The sequence below is a fragment of the Monodon monoceros genome, unplaced genomic scaffold, assembly GCF_005190385.1.
Source record: "Monodon monoceros isolate NGI ecotype Baffin Bay Population unplaced genomic scaffold, NGI_Narwhal_1 Super_Scaffold_2, whole genome shotgun sequence".
NCBI classification, from domain to species: Eukaryota; Metazoa; Chordata; class Mammalia; order Artiodactyla; family Monodontidae; genus Monodon; species Monodon monoceros.
In genome coordinates, this window is record NW_021703776.1 from 48110342 (window position 1) to 48133765 (window position 23424).

General features: G+C 38.3%; 1 protein-coding gene across 2 annotated transcripts; it reads left to right on the top strand.

The window, feature by feature from the left end:
- The first annotated feature begins 2485 nt into the window (after nucleotides 1-2485).
- Nucleotides 2486-22592, top strand: BET1 (Bet1 golgi vesicular membrane trafficking protein). Of its 2 annotated transcripts, XM_029232885.1 has the most exons (5): nucleotides 2486-2657; nucleotides 6979-7103; nucleotides 10751-10807; nucleotides 20443-20476; nucleotides 22411-22592. In XM_029232885.1, exons 1-5 carry the CDS (start codon nucleotides 2639-2641, stop codon nucleotides 22431-22433), a joined length of 258 nt encoding a protein of 85 aa, XP_029088718.1. In that variant the 5' UTR covers nucleotides 2486-2638; the 3' UTR covers nucleotides 22434-22592. The 2 variants fall into 2 exon arrangements, with proteins under 2 accessions (XP_029088718.1, XP_029088717.1); XM_029232884.1 differs by lacking the exon at nucleotides 22411-22592 and having other exon boundaries at nucleotides 20443-21643.
- The last annotated feature ends 832 nt before the right edge of the window (nucleotides 22593-23424 follow it).

The window sequence follows — 23424 nt, forward strand, 5'->3', positions numbered from 1 at the left end:
CTTCTGCAGAAAGAAGAAAACATCCAAGGAAACTTATATTCTTCCTTACTCATCTTACTTCCTTGTATTAGGCAGTTATATTTAAAATGATGACATCGAAGGAAAGGAAAAGATAGGGCAACCGTAATTACTTTACTTTTCAGTCCCTCCTAACTCACCAATAAGATGAAGACCAAGTTTTGGTAGACTATCAAGACCTGGCGCACATCAAGATTGGAATAAAAACAGTTGAGTTAGTTTTGTGCAGTGTTTCTACAAAATATTATACATGCTCACGTAGGAGCTATGAAATTCGAACTGTGTGATTTTGGTGATTTCACATATGAGTTAAATGCTCTCATGCTTGCATTTAAAACTGAACAATCTAAAGGGTAAAATTCATGCCAATGATTTAAAATTTTATTTTTCTTTACTTAGAAGGACATAAAATGTCCTTCAAATATTATGCTTGATACACTGAATTTGTTTCATGATTGGAAATTTTGTTAATGTTGATTTAGCCAGTTTTGAAAAAGAAAAGTTTCAAATTTTGCACCACGATTCAGACATTTCCTGCTCATATTCTTGTTTCTGTAATTACTACAAGAAATAGTAGTAAAGACTAATTGTCATTTTTCGTCATTCATTTCCTAGAGACCCCAAAGATTAGATGTTTTCTATGAAATTATCCTATGAGAATTGAAAACAAGTTCTAAATACTCTTCATCTCTAAGAATTTTATTGGTCTTCATTCAGTAAGAAGAGTTAGGGATTTTATTAAAAAGGAAAAGAAAAATAGAAAATGATAAAAGTGAAGAGAACTCCCTCTAGTCTCTATGTCAACTGTGGTCCCACTGAATAACTATTTTTCTGTGTATTAAATGCATCTTTTCCACTTCATCTTTTGCATGCAAAATCTTCTCAGATGGGATTATCCTAACTTGAGACTGGCAACAGAAGCGATAAGCAACTATTTGGATTTTTGGGTCACAAGCTCAATACAAACCAGCTTTGCCTGTCTTGAGTTATATTCTTGGTACCCTTTATTACTTTATTTTTTATCCCTTTTATATTTTATTATTATATCTCCCTACCATGTAGGGGAAGTAGTTTATAAAAGGATAAGTACATATGTAATTTAAATGATGTTTTGGTAAACTCAACATTAGATTTAAAAAATTACATTAATATGAGAAAGCCTTCTTTAAGCAAGATGATTTTTCTGACATGTTTTGCTTATAGAACACGTGTACTTCTTACAAAAGAACTGTCACAGATTGTAAGATAAAATGCCATCATCTCTCTTATTGAAACGTCAGTGTTTATTTGCAATAATTGTTTCTGATAAAATCTTCATTTAATTCTCATGTTTTTAGAGAATGGTTGTTTATTTTTATGAATACTGTTTTCCTCTCAAAATGCTATTGGATTAAGCTTATTTCCCAGGTTAATAACTTTTATTAAAAATTGTTTTTTTGGGTTGTTAGTATTTTACAAAAACGACCTTAGAGCAGAGACTTACTCTGACACTACTATAGTCAATGTTCATACTGAGACACTATGAGGGAACACTAAATGATCAGACATTGCATTCTCAGAAGTCTATAGTATGGAGATTATCCCACTGTCATACAGCAGCGACGACAAAACAGCAAGCATCCAGTGGTTTCTGAGCATCTACTATGTATCAGACTTCTTTTTATAAAAAGTTATCTCATTTAATCCTCACGATAATCCTGTGAGATAAAATGAAATTCTAGGACTAATCCCGATTCCAGTACCACTCCACCCGCGCCAGCACCCCGTTTAAATTGGCACATTACCCTGTGTAAACTGTATTTCAGTATCCTTTGTGTAAGTTAAAAAGGTCTAAGTGGGAGGAAGTTGAGGGGTCCCTCGAGCCCTTAACAGCTAATGGCCGCGGTTCTTTCTAGAAATGCAACAAACTCGGAAACAGGGAACGAAATCTTCAGTGCTTCCGAGGAGACCCTGTTACTTTTATCGACTGTTTTAATCCGAGCAGCAGCCCTAGTGCAAGGGGCCTGGTTTTCCCTACACCACTGGTGACCCGGCACCGATGGGCTACACTCTTCCTTCCCGTCTATGGGTCTCAGATTACTTATGTGTGAGATCAGAAACTTGGATAAAGTTTTCTTTGACTTTACCTGAACTAACTCGAGGTGAGAGGAAGTGAAAGGCGGCACCTGGAAAGAGAAGTCAACCATCCTCTCATGGTCTGGGAGGGACAGATGTATAGCGTTAAACTCGGGGGCCGACAGCTGAGAGAAAGAGCCAGGCCGCAGCTGAGATCCATACTCCCAGGCCCGCAGTCAGAACCGGGTAAGCGCGCGTCCCTTTTCCGGAAGCCCCGCCCGCTCCTCCAGCCTGGTTCACCCCCACGCCCCTACCACACTCCCGGCCTCGGCGGCGAACTACATTTCCCAGAATGTAGTTCGGTCATGCGGCCGCCTCGCAGGGCGCCGAGAAGCGCCTTGGGTGACGCCATCAGCCAGCGCCACGTTTAGACTACCCTGATGTCGTGGCGCTTTAGGGGAAGAAGTTGGTGTTTCGCCGTGCCCCGGTACTGAGGACGCAGTCCGGGTGACCCCTGGCCTCTTCCCACCCCTCCGCCCGCCTTTTCCCCCGCTCCTCTGGCAGGATGAGGCGTGCAGGCCTGGGTAAGAAGAGGGCTGAGATTCTAAGTTCGGGGGCCCTAGAACTGGCCGTGCTGGGCGCGGGGACCGGAAGGAAATCGGATCTGTTTCGTGTCTCTGGAATCTGAACCAGAGAGCAGGGTGTATGGACGGGTCTTTGGAGGCGATACCAAGTGGAAACACACCATTTGTCCGAGATCCTGGGGCGTTCCTTAAGTTTAGTTCAGTCCCAGGTATGGATGGTAGGTTTACAGAGAGTAGTGGAGGACTGGAGGTGAAGTATGTACAGGTGCCAACTCAGTGATGAGTCTTTTAGTGTTATTGACGGTCTGAGCGTGATTATGGAAATTGCTGTCTTCGGTTTCTTTTTATTGGACCTGATGTTAGTTTCTTCAGAAGCGAAGTTTGAAGAGTGAGTGTTGCATGCACAGCACACTAATATAATCATCATATTAGCCTGGTTACAGTGAGTTACAAAGGTAAACGTACGTATCATTACTGTTAAAGGCCGTTTTACCCAGAACAGTTCTTATCTGAGCCTTGTTCCACTGGTAAGACGGTAGAATGTAGTAATTCTTCGTGACTTAGCATTTGTTCTCGACCTTTTAGCTTAGGAAGAAGGTTCACCAAGCAGCAGGAACAAATTAGGCACAAGGACTTATAATGGGCTATTATAACACAGAGCCATTAAAACAGCATTTTCTGGTTCTGAAACTATTAAGAGATAATTGGGAAAAAGAAAAAACCTGCCAAATCAGTGTACAATATACCTGAAAAAATATATGAAATATTGAAAAAAGATAATGTTACCTTTTTTAGTTCTTATAAGATGGAAAAAGAAAAAAAAAGTTTTCAAGTGTCAGGTATTTAAAGTTAGTGAAAGTTGCCAGTAACTCTAGGCATGTACATTCATTAGTAAATTGTAGTATGAGAAACAGCTTTTGAAAAATGTAGTTTTTGTGAATACTTGGATCATAGAAGGAAAGTTGGCCAAATAAATTGTAGAGAAAAAATATAACTCATTTTGAACAAGGTTAGTTTTATATGCCTAAATGTTTTTCCTTTTTATCATTACTAATGACAGCAAACATTTATTGTGTACTTGAGTAAGCTCTAGGTATACAGTCGTTTGTAGCTCTGCTTGTGTTCCCCAAAGCTTCCAATCTAGTTGAGGAGTAGAAATATGTACAAAGATAAATTATAGTACAAGGCGGTAGCTATACAACCAAACACCAAATAAGTTGTACAGGTAGTGAATGTCTCGGGGATTTCACAGATAGAGCACTTGGTACTTTGTGGAGACATAGGACCTTGAACTAAAGCTTAAATAATGAAGTGTAGGAGAGGTAATTTCCAGTTGGAGGGATGACCCTTTCCCCCCAGAAATAGTTGTAGGGCTGGAATCTAGAATTATGAATGATGTGTTTTAAAGGATTATGATTAAGCCAATTTGGTTGAAGTAGGAGACATAGAACCAGAACCAACCACATTGTGTAGACCTTTGAGCGCTAGGCCAAGGAATTTGGATCTCATTGGTAGGTCTTTTGGCCCCTTTGAATGTTTTTGTGCAGCAGTGTGCCATGATAAATTGCAGGAAAGGGACTAGAGAAATGATGGTTCTGAGCCCTGACTGTACATTAGAATCACCTGGAGAGCTTTTAGGGCTTTGATACCCGGACCCCAGCCCAGACTAATGAAATTACAATCTCTAGAATAGAGTGGTTTTTTGTTTTTAAGCTCCCCTGTAGTTGAGAGGAGGAAAGGTGATGTATCAATTGCTGTAATTTACATTGGTGTGATGTGACATGATGTGACAGGAGCTTTTTTTTTTTTTTAAAGGATCAGTCTGTATTGACCTGGAACTTTAAACCTGGGATCGTGAATCAGTAGATATTCATGTGGAGAAGCTTCCACACTTCACATGTCCCTCTCGGTGATTTGGTTCAGTTATTGATAGAAACTATCCAAAAGTAGCATTTGTCTAATGGACAAAGTCTGAGGATCATCTTTGGCACCCATTAGCTTTCCTACAACTTTTTATAGCAGTTAAGTCACACAAAGAATAACAACTCCTAACATTTTATTTTATTTTATTTATTTATTAATTAATATTGGTAGTGAATGATGGTGTGAGGGAAGATTAACTCTTTAATAGAAGAAATGTGCCTTGAAATACTTCTGAGAATTTCACTTTTAATAAATGGGACAGTATTGAAGAACTCTAAAAATAAAATTAAGATAGGGAAAAATAACAATAAAGGAAGTGAGACAAATAGCCATTAATTTAGAAATGAATTCCTTGGTTGTCAAGTGGTTAAATTCATCCAGTCAGTAATGACTTATTGGACAAACGTTATATATCTAGGACCTTAGTCACATAAAATATGAAGACATTTTTCTTTTCTGTAAGGATTTTGGTCCTTATTAGAGTTTGTACAGAGTATCATTGATGAATAGGGTGAGAATGCATTGTTTAAATGATTACTTTAATCACTGAGTGGAGGAAAATATTATGTCTAGTCACCTGAGTCCTTAACTTTTATAATGGCACACTTAGCTTTGTGGATAGTGTGTCAGCAGTTGAGGGAAAATTTGGGGAAAGCGACTCCTTCTCCTCAGGAACATACTCATTTAGCATTTTGTTGTGGTTTTTGTGGTGGTGGAGATTGTGTGTCTGCTGCATGTAAAGTACTTATTAGGTACAGGGGATATAGAAGAAGGTTGAGACACTGCCTCACTGCCTCTGTCCTCAAAGAAGCCTGTGACCCCACTGCTGACAAAGGCAGGCACATTCAAAGTTGAGTAACAGTGAATTCAGATTCTGTTCATTAATTAGTTAATTTACAAGTATTTACTGGGTGTGCCTTACTGGGTGTGTGTATATTTGTGGGGGAATCTATAGCCACGAGCAGAACAAATTTACTTTCTGCCCTTGGAGTGCAGTCTAGAGTGTGATATTAGTGTTACATATAGTCAGAGCTGTAAGAATTCAGAGGAGAGAGTTTTGCTCTTTAGAGAAAGTGAGCTTTGTGCTGTGCCTTGAAAGAGCTTTCTGTTCACACTTTGACCTTTCTTCAACAACCAGTGCTGCCTGCTACTTCCTGCCCTTCCATATGTTACTGTCACTGCCACTCCATCCACTCTTTGAGTTTATGGAGACCTTTAGTTTCTGTATCATCCCTTTCCTCCATATTCTCAGGCTTCTGTTAACACTGCTTCAGTCCTTGTCCAGTTGAATCCCCATAATCCATATATTCACCCAGTCTTTTTGCAAGGAATCTCATCCTCTTGGGGCTCTGTTCTTCAGCAGCCCCAACACTGTAAACCTCCAACTCTTGATCAGCCCAACCATCCAGCGTTTCATGGGCTAACTTAGGCTGATGAGTTCTTCTGGAGAAAAATCACACTACAATATATTGCCTCAGCCAGGATTGCTTTATCCCTGTAGTAATCCTGTATAACCCTAGTCACTTTCCTCCATTATTCTCTTTACTGTTTATTCCCCCAAATGATCACCATTCTTCAAAGACAGGCTTTTCTCTTTTTTACTGAGAAAATTGTCAATAGTTTAAAAAAAAAATGCGGTTAGATAACACTGTCAGCTGTGCTTTCCTCTCTCAATCCTCCAACATGTTAGTATATGTATTCACTGTTCAAGGCTCACTCTCCCTGTTTGATGGCCTGATGAATATCAAGTACTATATTAGGCAGTGGCTTGGACTATAGTCCTGTATCCCAATGCTATTCCCTAGAAGATGAGCTCCAAAAAGTGGCACCTAGAAAGAACAATGAATCTGATACATGGAGTTTCTCAAGTATTTGTTGAAGAATGAATGAGTCCCTCTCTTAAATCTCAGCTAATATTCTCCAAGTTATTCCAGCTCTTTTCTATTTAAAAGAAAGAGATGCTAGTAAAGGACCCTCCCTCTGCCATGAACTTCATCCTGCTGTATTATCCTCTTTCTGCCTTTCTCTTCATAGCCAAGCTTCTTCCATAGGTAGTTGATGTTATGATACTTTTAGATTTTTTTTAAACTGTGTAGTTCTAGGGAGCAGGAAATGTGTCCAGAATCTCCTTATATATCAGTGCCTATTTCAGTGTCTTGTGGGCAATCAATATGCAGTCAACAAATGTGTTTTGAACTGAATTCAGTATTCTTTGCTTAAGAGAGGGTATTAGAATTGTTCTAATCTCTATTTGGTTATTAATTTTTAAAGTTCATTTGGAGTGTGAATAATAGACATACATGGTCTGCAACGCCCTCCAGGGGTCTTTTTCGGTTCTTTCTTGTCAAGGTTTCAAAAGTTTTTGCTGCAACTCTGCTTGTGACTCTAATCCTTGCAGGTGAAGGAGTACCTCCTGGCAACTATGGGAACTATGGCTATCCTAATAGTGGGTATAGTGCCTGTGAAGAAGAAAATGAGAGACTCACAGAAAGTCTGAGAAACAAAGTAACTGCTATAAAATCTGTAGGTATAAAGCACATATTATATACTTTTTAATTTGTGTATTTATATATACATGTATATTTTATACTTATAAAATATATACTTTTATTGGTATCATACTAAGGAATTCAGTTACAAAATAGTGTAGTTTGGTGATATGAGCTTTTTTTCCCCAAATTTAACAATTCAGAGATAATAAAGCACCTATGAAACTAGATAGCCCAAATCACCTAACTACGTTCTACAACTGTCATTCACGCCAGGGAAAGAAATTTCCAGGAGAAAAAAGCTTTCTTCTAACAAGCCTAAATTATCAATATTGGAATTTAAAAAAAAATCATTTAATTCTTAATTTCCTCGAAATGTTGTATTTTCTAAATTATTCACATTATACAAAATTGCTTAGTTCATAGATCAACTACTTTTGATTTAATATGACCTTGAAAACAATACTCATTTCAAAATATAACAGTCTCCAGGCTTTTACAATTCTACTTTCCAAAGGCTAATGAAATAGCAATTAAGTTTTAGCAACATGACTCAAAATTTAGACATGATTTAAGTACAAGTTTAGAAAATGTGGCCAATCAAAACATATGGTATATTTGTTTTGTTTTGTTTTTAACTTCAGAATTTTTTTTTGTAGTTAAATCTAAAATACTGTATGTTGTCTGTACTAATGTCTCAGAGTAATCCACCTTCCACCCCCAAGCAGCTCATCTTCTGACTTTTCTTCTTCTAGTCTCAAAAGCTACAAATCTGTCTTTCATGTTTCTGCCTTTGTACCTCACGTCGGTCACCAAGTCCTGTGCTTTTTTTTCTACTGTTCCTATTTCCACCTTTCTCTTTCTAATACTATCCCCCGGTTTTCTTAGGTGAACTGTTGGGAAAGTCTTTTAACCTATCTGTTCCTAATTTTTCCCATGTTTTGGTCTGAGCTACGCCCTGTCACCAGTCATCTTTTTAGAGTATTTTTTAACTTGCATCCTCGCTCCCAGAAGTCTTCAGTGGCCTCCCATGATGTGAGAAATGAAGTTCACACTCTATAGTTCCATCAAATAGGTTCTGCAAATATTGTCCACAGCTTTTCAGACCTTACCTCCTGTACCTCCAGAATGTATACTTGCTTTCTGCCAGACATATTCAAGTACTCCTTGTGTCCTACGCATGCTGTCCTTCTCCCACTCCTGTATATTTGGGCATGCTATCACTTTGCCTTAGACTGCCTCTCCCTCCTGACATTGGCTGAAGTCTTGCCCTTCTGAAAGGCTCCACTTCATTGCATCTTCTCTCCTCCAGGCCATTCCTGATCACCACATAAAAGTAACCTTTTCCTTATGAACATAAGACCATTTGTACCATTTCTGTAGCACTTATTGCATAATGATCTGCATTGGAATTATCTGTATGTAAAAGAAATTTACCAGAAATAGGGTTTTCTATTGTACTTAGTTTTATATTCTACATAGCACTTACCATAATTCCTTATAGTGGTATTGACTTAATATGTATTAAATAAAGGATTACCAGAAGATGGTTTTAACAGTGTATGTGATTGATTCCGCATTAAAATAAACATGCAGTACACTTATAGAGCATTCACTGGAAGCTTATGCTGCCAAAACCTAATTGCTATTTCATTAGTCTTTGGAAAACAGAATTATATTCAGCCTGGAGACTGTTACATTCTGAAATGAGTATTGTTTTCAAGGTCATATTAAATCAAAAGGAGTTGATCTATAAACTAAGCAATATTGTATAATGTTAATAATTTAAAAAATACAACATTCAGGCCATCATCAAAAAATCTAGAAACAATAAACGCTGGAGAGGGTGTGGAGAAAAGGGAACACTCTTGCACTGCTGCTGGCAATGTGAATTGGTACAGCCACTATGGAGAACAGTCTGGAGGTTCCTTAACAAACTACAAATAGAACTACCATATGACCCAGCAATCCCACTACTGGGCATATACCCTGAGAAAACCAAAATTCAAAAAGAGTCATGTACCAAAATGTTCATTGCAGCTCTGTTTACAATAGCCAGGACATGGAAGCAACCTAAGTGTCCATCATCGGATGAATGGATAAAGAAGATGTGGCACATATATACAATGGAATATTACTCAGCCATAAAAAGAAACGAAATTGAGCTATTTGTAATGAGGTGGATAGACCTAGAGTCTGTCATACAGAGTGAAGTAAGTCAGAAAGAGAAAGACAAATACCATATGCTAACACATATATATGGAATTTAAGAAAAAAGAAAATGTCATGAAGAACCTAGGGGTAAGACAGGAATAAAGACACAGACCTACTAGAGAATGGACTTGAGGATATGGGGAGGGGGAAAGGTGAGCTGTGACAAAGCGAGAGAGAGGCATGGACATATATACACTACTAAACGTAAAATAGATAGCTAGTGGGAAGCAGCCGCATTGCACAGGGAGATCAGCTTGGTGCTTTGTGACCGCCTGGAGGGGTGGTATAGGGAGGGTGGGAGGGAGGGAGACGCAAGAGGGAAGACATATGGGAACATATGTATATGTATAACTGATTCACTTTGTTATAAAGCAGAAACTAACACACCATTGTAAAGCAATTATACTCCAATAAAGATGTAAAAAAATAAAAAATACAACATTCAGAGGAAATTAAGAATTAAATGATTTTTTTTTAATTCCAATGTTGATAATTTAGGCTTCTTGTTAGAAGAAAGCTTTTTTCTCCTGTAAATTTCTTCCCCTGGCATGAATGACAGTTGTAGAAACAGGTGATTTGGGCTATCTAGTTTCATAGGTGCTTTATTATCTCTGAATTGTTAAATTTGGGGAAAAAGCTCACATTCTGATCTATAGAATTCTAGCATGGTTTTGCATCACTATTACCCCAGATGCTTTCCACACAAAATAAGTTGAGAACAATATTTTGCAGTGGTTTGCCAAAATTTTTAGTAGTTTCCAAGATTTAGTAGTAGTGTGTTTATTCAAATATCTTAGAAATGAAGCCTTTGATGAATTTGTTGTATAAAGTATTAGATAGGTTTTGGTTTGAATAGCAGCTGTACTCAATTATGGTATTTCATTCAGACTCAGCCTCTTTTGTGCATAGCTTCAGGATGTGGGTAACACTAACTTGTGAGTTTTTTTTCCAATTTATTATCATATTTTAAAGAAAAACACCTGTAGAATCTAAAGAAATAATTAATTTAGATGTTTATTCAAAGTAATGCTACATTCATTAGGAAAATATTGCTTATATCTGGATTTGAATTGATAATATGGGAACTTGTATACATTTTTAAAAGGTAAATGAAGAAATATACAAACAAATGCTATTGTGTAAACAGTATAGAGAAAAAAGAATGCAAGGATAAGAGAACCAGAGAGAAATATGTACCAAAATTAAAAGATGGAATTGAATATTAAGATGAAATCAAAATGAAGAACAGGGAGACAATGTCCATAGTTGGGAAGGAATAGAAATTCTAAATTTATTTTTCATTAATTTCAGTGAGAAAAGTAACAAAAGAAGAGAGTATATTTTATATTTTTAGAATACAGTTTTATTTGAGAAAATGTTTATGCTTAGAATGTTATTATTGTTTTTACTTTATAACACTTAAAAACATTTATGAAAGTAATAATGTTTACGCTTTCTACTTTATAGCTTTCCATTGAAATAGGCCATGAAGTTAAACATCAAAATAAATTATTAGCTGAAATGGTAAGTGAATATGATTTTAACTTTAAGAAACTTGATCTGATATTCTCAAATCTGGTTTGGAATACCTCTAAGATTCGTTTTTGCCATCATTTTACATTTTTTATCTTGCCTAACACATACAAGTAGGAGGAGGAGGTGGAAGCCAATTTATCTTTAATCCTGTGCTTAGAAACACCGTTAAAAACTCAGGACAAATGACTATTTTGAGTCTTCTTAAAGATCTCTGGATATAGACTGTCAAGTAATCAAAAGCACTTTATGTCCAACCAACCAAATGTCTTCTACTTAAGGTAGACCTATTTCTTTTGCTTGATCTTCTAAAGATCACCGTGAACAAGTCAATAAGATTTGAACATAGTAACATCCCCAAGCCTTTTATCTCTAGTCTCCCAAGCCTTTTATCTCTAGTCTAAACAAACTCAGTAATATATGCCTGTTCTTGTTAGAGGCTTTTTTCATTCTCCAATGTTTATTTTGTATGTCAAATTCCTCTGGGCCTTCCCTAGTTTCTTCAAATGCTTTTAAAATTGTACTGTTCAAAAATGAATATTGCACTGAAAGCAATCGCCTTGTGAAAGTTGTACGTTAGAATCACTTGCGGAACTTTGAAAATATTTATGCCTGGTCCTCACTCTAAATATACTGATTCAGAATTTTAGGGGGAGGGGCCTAGGTATATGTATTTTGAAAAAAGGATCCCAGGTGATTCTGATGCATAACCCCACTGAAGACTATAGATGTAAAGTTCTTGAACTGCATAGAGCCTGAATTGTGCAAAGGCTGTCATTGTGCTAGGGCCTTACATCTAAAGATATTTAGATTTCTATGGAAATGCGGTGTTTCTAATCCATACCTAGTTCTCTCATCTTTTTTTGTTCTTTTTTTTAACACCTTTATTGGAGTATAATTGCTTTACAATGCTGTGTTAGTTTCTGCTTAACAACAAAATGAATCAGTTATATATATACATGTGTTCCCATATCTCTTCCCTCTTGCATCTCCCTCCCTCCCACCCTCCCTATCCCACCCCTCCTGGCGGTCACAGAGCACCCAGCTGATACCCCTGTGCTATGCGGCTGCTTCCCACTAGCTATCTGCCTTACCTTTGGTAGTGTATATATGTCCATGCCTCTCTCGCTTTGTGACAGCTTACACTTCCGCCTCCCATATCCTCAAGTTCATTCTCTAGTAGGTCTGTGTCTTTATTCCTGTCTTACCCCTAGGTTCTTCATGACATTTTTTTTTCTTAAATTCCATATATATGTGTTAGCATACGGTATTTGTCTTTCTCTTTCTGACTTACTTCACTCTGTATGACAGACTCTAGGTCTATCCACCTCATTACAAATAGCTCAATTTCATTTCTTTTTATGGCTGAGTAATATTCCATTGTATATATGTGCCACATCTTCTTTATCCATTCATTCGTTGATGGGCATTTAGGTTGTTTCTATCTCCGGGCTATTGCAAATAGAGCTGCAGTGAACATTTTGGTACATGACTCTTTTTGAATTTTGGTTTTCTCAGGGTATATGCCCAATAGTGGGATTGCTGGGTCATATGGTAGTTCTATTTGTAGTTTTTTAAGGAACCTCCATAGTGGCTGAACCAATTCACATTCCCACCAGCAGTGCAAGAGTGTTCCCTTTTCTCCACACCCTCTCCAGCATTTGTTTCTAGATTTTTTTGATAATGGCCATTCTGACTGGTGTGAGATGATATCTCATTGTAGTTTTGATTTGCATTTCCCTAATGATTAGTGATGTTGAGCATTCTTTCATGTGTGTGTTGGCAGTCTGTATATCTTCTTTGGAGAAATGTCTATTTAGGGCTTCTGTCTATTTTTGGATTGGGTTGTTTGTTGTTTTGTTATTGAGCTGCATGAGCTGCTTGTAACTTTTGGAGATTAATCCTTTGTCAGTTGCTTCATTTGGAAATATTTTCTCCCATTCTGAGGGTTGTCTTTTGGTCTTGTTTATGGTTTCCTTTGCTGTGCAAAAGCTTTGAAGTTTCATTAGGTCCCATTTGTTTATTTTTGTTTTTATTTCTACTTCTCTAGGAGGTGGGTCAAAAAGGATCTTGCTGTGATTTATGTCATAGAGTGTTGTGCCTATGTTTTCCTCTAAGAGTTTCATAGTTTCTGGCCTTACATTTAGGTCTTTAATCCATTTTGAACTTATTTTTGTGTATGGTGTTAGGGAGTGATCTAATCTGATACTTTTTCATGTACCTATCCAGTTTTCCCAGCACCACTTATTGAAGAGGCTGTCCTTTCTCCACTGTACTTTCCTGCCTCCTTTATCAAAGATAAGGTGACCATATGTGCGTGGGTTCATCTCTGGGCTTTCTATCCTGTTCCATTGATCTATCTTTCTGTTTTTGTGCCAGTACCATACTGTCTTGATTACTGTAGCTTTGTAGTATAGTCTGAAGTCAGGGCGCCTGCTTCCTGCAGCTCCGTTTTTCGTTCTCAAGATTGCTTTGGCTATTCGGGGTCTTTTGTGTTTGCATACAAATTGTGAAATTTTTTGTTCTAGTTCTGTGAAAAATGCCAGTGGTAGTTTGATAAGGATTGCATTGACTCTATAGATTGCTTTGGGTAGTAGAGTCATTTTCACAATGTTGTTTCTTCCAATCCAAGAACTTGGTATATCTCTCCATCTATTTGTATCATCTTTAATTTCTTTCATCAGTGTCTTATAATTTTCTGCATACACGTCTTTTGTCTCCTTAGGTAGGTTTATTCCTAGATATTTTATTCTTTTTGTTGCAATGGTAAATGGGAGTGTTTTCTTGATTTCACTTTCAGATTTTTCATCATTAGTGTATAGGAATGCAAGAGATTTCTGTGCATTAATTTTGTATCCTGCAACTTTACCAAATTCGTTGATTATCTCTGGTAGTTTTCTGGTAGCATCTTTAGGATTCTTTATGTATAGTATCATGTCATCTGCAAACAGTGACAGCTTTACTTCTTCTTTTCCGATTTGGATTCCTTTTATTTCCTTTTCTCCTCTGATTGCTGTGGCTAAAACTTCCAAAACTATGTTGAATAAGAGTGGTGAGAGTGGGCAACCTTGTCTTGTTCCTGATCTTAGTGGAAATGCTTTCAGTTTTTCACCATTGAGGGTGATGTTGGCTGTGGGTTTGTCATATAATGCCTTTATTATGTTGAGGTAAGTTCCCTCTATGCCTACTTTCTGCAAGCTTTTTATCATAAATGGGTGTTGAATTTTGTCAAAAGCTTTCTCTGCATCTATTGAGATGATCATACGGTTTTTCTCCTTCAGTTTGTTAATGTGGTGTATCTCATTGATAGATTTGCGTATATGGAAGAATCCTTGCATTCCCGGAATAAACCCCACTTGATCATGGTGTATGATCCTTTTAATGTGCTGTTGGATTCTGTTTGCTAGTATCTTGTTGAGGATTTTTGCATCTGTGTTCATCAGTGATATCGGCCTGCAGTTTTCTTTCTTTGTGACATCCTTGTCTGGTTTTGGTATCAAGGTGATGGTGGCCTCGTAGAAGGAATTTGGGAGTGTTCCTCCCTCTGTTATATTTTGGAACAGTTTGAGAAGGATAGGTGTTAGCTCTTCACTAAATGTTTGATAGAATTCGCCTGTGAAGCCATCTGGTCCTGGGCTTTTGTTTGTTGGAAGATTTTTAATCACAGTTTCAATTTCAGTGCTTGTGATTGGTCTGTTCACATTTTCTATTTCTTCCTGATTCAGTCTTGGCAGGTTGTGCTTTTCTAAGAATTTGTCCATTTCTTCCAGGTTGTCCATTTTATTGGCATAGAGTTGCTTGTAGTAATCCCTCATGATCTTTTGTATTTCTGCAGTGTCAGTTGCTACTTCTCCTTTTTCATTTCTAATTCTATTGATTTGAGTCTTCTCCCTTTTTTTCTTGATGAGTCTGGCTAATGGCTTATCAATTTTGTTTATCTTCTCAAAGAACCACCTTTTAGTTTTATTGATCTTTGCTATGGTTTCCTTCATTTCTTTTTCATTTATTTCTGATCTGATTTTTATGATTTCTTTCCTTCTGCTAATTTTGGGGGTTTTTTTGTTCTTCTTTCTCTGATTGCTTTAGGTGCAAGGTTAGGTTGTTTATTCGAGATGTTTCCTGTTTCCTAAGGTAGGATTGTATAGCTATAAACTTCCCTCTTAGAACTGCTTTTGCTGCATCCCATAGATTTTGGGTCATCGTGTCTCCATTGTCATTTGTTTCTAGGTATTTTTTTATTTCCTCTTTGATTTCTTCAGTGATCACTTCGTTATTAAGTTGTGTATTGTTTAGCCTCCATGTGTTTGTATTTTTTACAGATCTTTTCCTGTAATTGATATCTGGTCTCACGGCTTTGTCGTCGGAAAAGATACTTGATACAATTTCAATTTTCTTAAATTTACCAAGGCTTGATTTGTGACCCAAGATATGATCCTGGAGAATGTTCCGTGAGCACTAGAGAAAAATGTGTATTCTGTTGTTTTTGGATGGAATGTCCTATAAATATCAATTAAGTCCATGTTGTTTAATGTATCATTTAAAGCTTGTGTTTCCTTATTTATTTTCATTGTGGATGATCTGTCCATTGGTGAAAGTGGGGTGTTAAAGTCCCCTACTATGAATGTGTTACTGCCGATTTCCCCTTTTATGGCTGTTAGTTTTGCCTTATGTATTGAGGTGCTGCTATGTTGGGTGCATAAGTATTTACAATTGTTGTATCTTCTTCTTGGATCGATCCCTTGATCGTTTTGTAGTGTCCTTCTTTGTCTCTTCTAATAGTCTTTATTTTAAAGTCTATTTTGTCTGATATGAGAATTGCTACTCCAGCTTTCTTTTGGTTTCCATTTGCATGGAATATCTTTTTCCATCCCCTTACTTTCTGTCTGTATGTGTCTCTAGGTCTGAAGCGGGTCTCTTGTAGACAGCAAATATATGGGTATTGTTTTTGTATCCATTCAGCCAATCTGTGTCTGTTGTTGGGAGTATTTAGTCCATTTACATTTAAGGTAATTATCGATATGTATGTTCCTATTCCCATATTCTAAATTGTTTTGGGTTCGTTATTGTAGGTGTTTTCCTTCTCCTGTGTTTCTTGCCTAGAGAAGTTCCTTTAGCAGTTGTAGAGCTGGTTTGGTTGTGCTGAAGTCTCTTAGCTTTTGCTTGTCTGTAAAGGTTTTAATTTCTCCGTCAAATCTCAATGAGATCCTTGCTGGGTAGAGTAATATTGGTTGCAGGTTTTTCTCCTTCATCACTTTAAATATGTCCTGCCAGTCCCTTCTGGCTTGCAGAGTTCCTGCTGAAAGATCAGCTGTTAACCTTATGGGGATTCCCTTGTGTGTTATTTGTTGTTTTTCCCTTGCTGCTTTTAAAATGTTTTCTTTGCATTTAATTTTTGACAGTTTGATTAATATGTGTCTTGGCGTATTTGTCCTTGAATTTATCCTGTATGGGACTCTCTGTGCTTCCTGGACTTGATTAACTATTTCCTTTCCCTTATTACGGAAGTTTTCAACTATAATCTCTTCAAATATCTTCTCAGTCCCTTTCTTTTTCTCTTCTTCTTTTAGTACCCCTATAATTCGAATGTTGGTGCGTTTAATGTTGTCCCAGAGGTCTCTGAGACTGTCCACAGTTCTTTTCATTCTTTTTTCTTTATTCTGCTGTGCTGTAGTTATTTCCACTATTTTTTCTTCCAGGTCACTTATCCGTTCTTCTGTCTCAATTATTCTGGTAGTGATTCCATCTAGAGTATTTTTCATTTCATTTATTGTGTTGTTCATCATTGTTTGTTTCACCTTTAGTTCTTCTAGGTCCTTGTTAAATGTTTCTTGCATTTTGTCTATTTCCAAGATTTTGGATCATCTTTACTATCATTATTCTGAATTCTTTTTCAGGTAGACTGCCTATTTCCTCTTCATTTGTTAGGTCTGGTGGGTTTTTATCTTACTCCTTCATCTGCTGTGTGTTTTTCTGTCTTCTCATTTTGCTTATCTTACTGTGTTTGGGGTCTCCTTTTTGCAGGCTGCAGGTTTGTACTTCCCGTTGTTTTTGGTGTCTGTCCCCAGTGGCTAAGGTTGTTTCAGTGGGTTGTGTAGGCTTCCTGGTGGAGGGGACTAGTGCCTGTGTTCTGGTGGATGAGGCTGGATCTTGTGTTTCTGGTGGGCAGGTCCACGTCTGGTGGTGTGTTTTGGGGTGTCTGTGGACTTATTATGATTTTGGGCAGCCTCTCTGCTAATGGGTGGGTTTGTGTTCCTGTCTTGCTAGTTGTTTGGCATAGGATGTCCAGCACTGTAGCTTGCTGGTCGATGTGTGAAGTGAAGCTGGGTGCTGGTGTTGAGATGGAGATCTCTGGGAGATTTTCGCTGTTTGATATTATGTGGAGCTGGGAGGTCTCTTGTGGACCATTGTCCTGAAGTTGGCTCTCCCACCTCAGAGGCACAGCACTAACTCCTGGCTGCAGCACCAAAAGCCTTTCATCCACACGGTTAATTTGGGATGATTCGTTGTCTATTCATGTATTCCACAGATGCAGGGTACATCAAGTTGATTGTGGAGCTTTAATCCGCTGCTTCTGAGGCTGCTGGGAGAGATTTCCCTTTGTCTTCTTTGTTCTCACAGCTCCCAGGGGTCAGCTTTGGATTTGGCCCCGCTTCTGCGTGTAGGTCGCTGGATGGCGTCTGTTTTTCGCTCAGACAGGACGGGGTTCAAGGAGCCGCTGATGCTGGGGCTCTGGCTCACTCAGGCCTGGGGGAGGGAGGGGCACGGAGTGCGGGGCGGGCCTGCGGCGGCAGAGGCCAGCGTGACGTTGCAGCAGCCTGAGGTGCACCGTGCGTTCTCCCCGGGGTAGTTGTCCCTGGATCACAGGACCCTGGCAGTGGCTGGCTGCACAGGCTCCCCAGAAGGGGGGGTGTGGAGAGTGACCTGTGCTCGCACACAGGCTTCTTGGTGGCGGCAGCAGCAGCCTTAGCGTCTCATGTCCGTCTCTGGGGTTCGCGCTTTTAGCCACGTCTCGCGCCCGTCTCTGGAGCTCCTTTAAGCAGCGTTCTTAATCCCCTCTCCTCATGCACCAGGAAACAAAGAGGGAAGAAAAAGTCTCTTGCTTCTTTGGCAGGTCCAGACTTTTCCCCGGACTCCCTACTGGCCAGCCGTGGTGCACTAACCCCCTGCAGGCTGTGTTCACGCCACTAACCACAGTCCTCTCCCTGCACTCAGACCGAAGCCCGAGCCTCAGCTCCCACCCCCGCTCACTCCGGCGGGGGAGCAGACAAGCCTCTTGGGCTGGTGATTGCTGGTCGGCACCAATCCTCTGTGCGGGAATTTCTCTGCTTTGCCCCCCGCACCCCTGTTGCTGTGCTCTCCTCCGTGGCTCCAAAGCTTTCCCCCTCCGCCCCCCACAGTCTCCGCCCGTGAAGGGGCTTCCTAGTGTGTGGAAACATTTCCTCCTTCACATCTCCCTCCCACTGGTGCAGGTCCCGTCCCTATCCTTTTGTCTCTGTTTATTCTTTTTTTTTTTTCCCTACCAAGGTACGTGGAGGGTTTGTTTTCTTTTGGGAGGTCTGAGGTCTTCTGCCAGCATTCAGTAGGTGTTCTGTAGGAGTTGTTCCACGTGTAGATGTATTTCTGGCGTATCTGTGGGATGGAAGGTGATCTCCGCGTGTTACTCTTACGCTATCTTCCCGTCAATCCTAGTTCTCTCATCTTAAGGACTTCTTTTCTAGCCTTTTTTTTTTTTTAACATCTTTATCGGAGTATAATTGCTTTACAGTGGTGTGTTAGTTTTTGCTGTATAAAAAAGTGAATCAGCTATATGTATACATATATCCCCGTATCCCCTCCCTCTTGCATCTCCCTTCCACCCTCCCTATCCAACACCTCTAGGTGGTCACAAAGCATCGATCTGATCTCCCTGTGCTATGTGGCTGCTTCCCACTATCTATTTTACATTTGGTAGTGTATATATGTCCAGGCCACTCTCTCACTTTGTCCCAGCTTACCCTTCCCCCTCCCTGTGTCCTCAAGTCCATTCTCTATGTCTACGTCTTTATTCCTGTCCTGCCCCCTAGGTTCCTCAGAACCGTTTTTTTTTTAGATTCCATATATATGTGTTAGCATAGGGTATTTGTTTTTCTGACTTACTTCACTCTGTATGACAGACCCTAGGTGCATCCATCTCACTACAAATAACTCAGTTTTGTTTCTTTTTATGGCTGAGTAATATTCCATTGTATATATGTGCCACATCTTTTTTGTTTACACCTTTATTGGAGTATAATTGCTTTACAATGGTGTGTTAGTTTCTGCTTTATAACAAAGTGAATTAGTTATACATATGTTCCCATATCTCTTCCCTCTTGCGTCTCCCTCCCTCCCACCCTCCCTATCCCACCCCTCTAGGTGGTCACAAAGCACTGAGCTGATCTCCCTGTGCTATGTGGCTGCTTCCCACTAGCTATCTATTTTATGTTTGGTAGTGTATATATGTCCATGCCACTCTCTCACTTTGTCACAGCTTACCCTTCCCCCTCTGCATATCCTCAAGTCCATTCCCTAGTAGGTCTGTGTCTTTATTCCTGTCTTACCCCTAGGTTCTTCATGACATTTTTTTTTCTTAAATCCCGTATATATGTGTTAGCATACAGTATTTGCCTTTCTCTTTCTGACTTACTTCACTCTGTACGACAGACTCTAGGTCCATCCATCTCATTACAAATAGCTCAATTTTGTTTCTTTTTATGGCTTAGTAATAAGCCATGGTATATATGTGCCACATCTTCTTTATCCATTCATCTGTTGATGGGCACTTAGGTTGCTTCCATGTCCTGGCTATTGTAAATAGAGCTGCAATGAACATTGTGGTACATGACTCTTTGAATTATGGTTTTCTCAGGGTATATGCCCAGTAGTGGGATTGCTGGTTCATAGGGTAGGTCAACTTTTAGTTTTTTAAGGAACCTCCATACTGTTCTCCATAGTGGCTGTATCAATTTACATTCCCGACAACAGTGCAAGAGGGTTCCGTTTCCTCCACACCCTCTCCACCTATGTTTTAATGTGGTCGTTTTTCCCCATCCATATTTGTAGTCTGTACCACATTTTACCACCTCTACATGATATTCTCTTAACTTTTAATAGACTCTGCTGACCTTCAAAGTCAACTATGTAAATAAAAGGATCTTAAAAGTAAAGGTACATTTAACTGCTAACCATATTAAATTTTGGATGAATTCTGTACTAGGAAGCAACCCACCATTTGACCTTGGAGAGCAGTGCCCCAACAAAAAGTGGGAAAAAACCTGTGTGATAGTAGATAAACTACTTACTTTATTGTTAACATTTTTTAATCCACATAATTGGAATAAGACCTAAATACTTTGGGGTTTTGAATTGCTCTGGAGCTGAAAGAATGTTTATTGGATAATGAAAGAGCTTTTTATTTATTGAGAAAATTATTTTGCATGGAGTAATCAAGCTGATTATCTAAGTTATAAACAGAGTCCTGAATTGATTAAACATAGAAAATGTCATTAAAAATGTATTCTAATAACAGTATATTAAATTACTTAAATATGCATGTGTAGAATATTAGAATTCAACTAGTATATTTTGTTTTCCTTTTCTCCTCATAGGATTCACAGTTTGATTCTACAACTGGATTTCTAGGTAAAACCATGGGGAAACTGAAGATTTTATCCAGAGGGAGCCAAACAAAGCTGCTGTGCTATATGATGCTGTTTTCATTGTTTGTCTTTTTTGTCATTTATTGGATTATTAAACTGAGGTGATGCAAGTCACTGAGTTTGGAATTTGTTCCAACTTAACGGCTTGGAGTACCACTTCAGTAAAAAATCAGCATCAAAACATTCCTAAATTTCAAATAACAGTATGGCATTTTCCATCGAACGTTACTGAATTTTACTTGTTTTATAAATCACATTAGATAATACAGTGCTCTTTGAATACTGTTTCTTAATGATTCATTTTTTGCCCCTATTTTCAGGGGTACTGAGATGGTCTGGGGTCAGCCTGGCCCTAATAAGTTTTTTTCCTGTTTTTTTTGCTGTCAGGTTAAATAGCAGTATAATATCCTGTTGTTACCATAAATGTAGGTTTATGTTCCACATAAAGAAACTTAGTGGGAAAATAACAGTGCCTGGAGAGCCTTGTGCTGAGCTCTTGAGGTGGTGAGAAAGTTTGTGATGGATGGTAAATGTATTTTCCTGAACTGTCATCACCCCTGATGATGTACTCTCCTTTCCTCCTTTCCTCCTTTATTTGGTTAAAATTGTAGGCTGATTTCTTTTTACCTACAGGTTTCCTAATAATTTTTGATGATATGACTCCTCTTCTGCTTCTGCCCAAGGACCTCATTCTTTAATAAAACTTGTTATTTTGGCCTATTTCTAGTAAGGTTCAAAACAAATGTGTACCCGTATAGTTGTCATTTTCTATTAACTTTATAGATATACCATTGACTTGGCTTATAATAGTTTTATGATTTTAGCTACTTAGGCCATTTGGTTATCATTTATGACAGAATAATGTGAAGCTAAAGTAATTGCTAAGCTCTGAATGGAAATAAAATGTTCAAGAAAAGTAATTGCCTCTGCTTTATTATGTGCTCAAAATAAATACTGTAAATACTCAGGCATTGACCTTGCAGTTAAGGGCACTGTTACTTTAATCCAGTGTATTTGTCTATAGAAAACAAAATACAAAAGTGGACTGTTGAATAGAAAGAGATATTAAAATGTGAAATACTCCGTATTGCTACTATTTTGGAATCTGCCCATTTATGGGCTCCAAAAATAAAATTTTTAATGAACTATATTAATTGACTGTTGCTTCTTTGTTCAAGTCTCTCTCTCTCTTTTTTTTTCCTCCATAGACTGAGAAGTGGTCTGAAAACTCAGAACAAACTCAGGAAAGCTTAACATATTTGTATTATTTCAGAACTTGCTGCAAACAAATGAGATAAATCATGACTGGTTTCAAAATTCTCTTTAATTCTTTAAATTTTTATTTAAAAATCTATTATCTTTGATTTTGCTGAGTTTGCAATCCTTTTTTGCTCATCCCTACTTACCTATCAATTTAGGCCTATCTTTTCTTGCTCCACTTGTTGTCATTTGGGCTCCACCTGACAGGTTAAAACTCTAGAGCTGAGAGGGGTTAAGTGACAGCATGTAAGAGACAGGCCTGAGGTGTGAGGTGAGGGACACTGGTTTGGGTTAGATGACCTGGGTTCAAATCTCCATTCCTTCACTTGCTCAGTGTTTGGGGGCCTGTTTCTTCATTTAATCATCTATTTCATAAGATTACTGTGAGAGGAAGATAATATATTGGAAAGTGCTTGACACATGATAATGACTCAATAAATGTTAGTTCTCCATATCATGAACAGACGTGTCAGAAAAGGGAGTAAATTTAAGGGCAAGACAGTAAGTTTGAGGTGAGGATGTGACCTCCAAGTGGAAATTTGTATCAGACAATTAGAGATTGTTTTTCAAGAATTATTTAACTGTGTCCTCTGCCAACTATGTAACATCAGAGCTCAGAGAAAACTCAAAAATCATTGTCAATAATTAAAATTGCAGAAAAGGGAAGAACAGAAGGCTAAAAAAATGACCGGAAGATGGAAACAAGAGAATCAACAATGGAAATAGGTGAGATCAAAGCCTCAGGAAAAGCAATGATGGCAAGAGAAGGATGGATTTCAAGATTAAGGTTTGGCTATTATAAGAAAGTACTTTGTAAAGTATTAAAACACTATTTCAATGTTGGCTATTATCAAGGACGGGAGGATTTCAGGAAAAGGGGTTTGGGGTGATGTAAAAGTGATTCTCATCACTGCATTATCCAGCATTTCATATTTTACAATTCTTTTTTAAGAGCTGCCTAAAATAGGTCCCTAACCAGCATTTTATATCACCCCTCCCCATTACTGCCTTTGCTGAGATTGCTGAGATTCCTGGCAGGCAGGGAACTCTGGAAAGGTCTGTCTCTGCCCTATCAGGGATCCTTCTGCCAGCACCTCTTTCTTCCTTCTGCTTAGGGACCCCTAGGAAAAAGTACTTCGAGAAATAAAATTTTGGGAAAACATCAAATATGGACAAGTTCTAATTCTTCATAATCCTTTACAAACTCATTGCTAAATCTGAAAAGGACTTTATTGCTATTGGTGTTGGGGAGGTTGATTGTAATAATTGAACAAAATATTCACATTATTTTGAATTTTTAGTCAGCGTAAGATTTGCAGGTGGTTGGGTGGTGGGTAACACACTATAAATCCTATATTTTAAATGGGAAAGCAGCTTTAGAAAAATCTCAGGTGTCCAAAGTTTTTTCCGCAAAATACCTGGTCACTTCATTTCACTAGGAGTTGGTCTTTGGAAGTGTGCTGACATATTTGCAAATAATAGAAAGTTTAACTTACCTGCTCCATCCCTTACAGATGCCAGGCATAGGTTTCCACAATGAGGAAAGGGAGAATTATACATAATAGTGATAGAATTTAAATCAGCATGTAAATTAATTCTTGACCAGAGAATCGTTGTCAAATCTAAAACAAATGGGCAACATTTGAAGCATCAGAATTCTGGAGCAGAAAA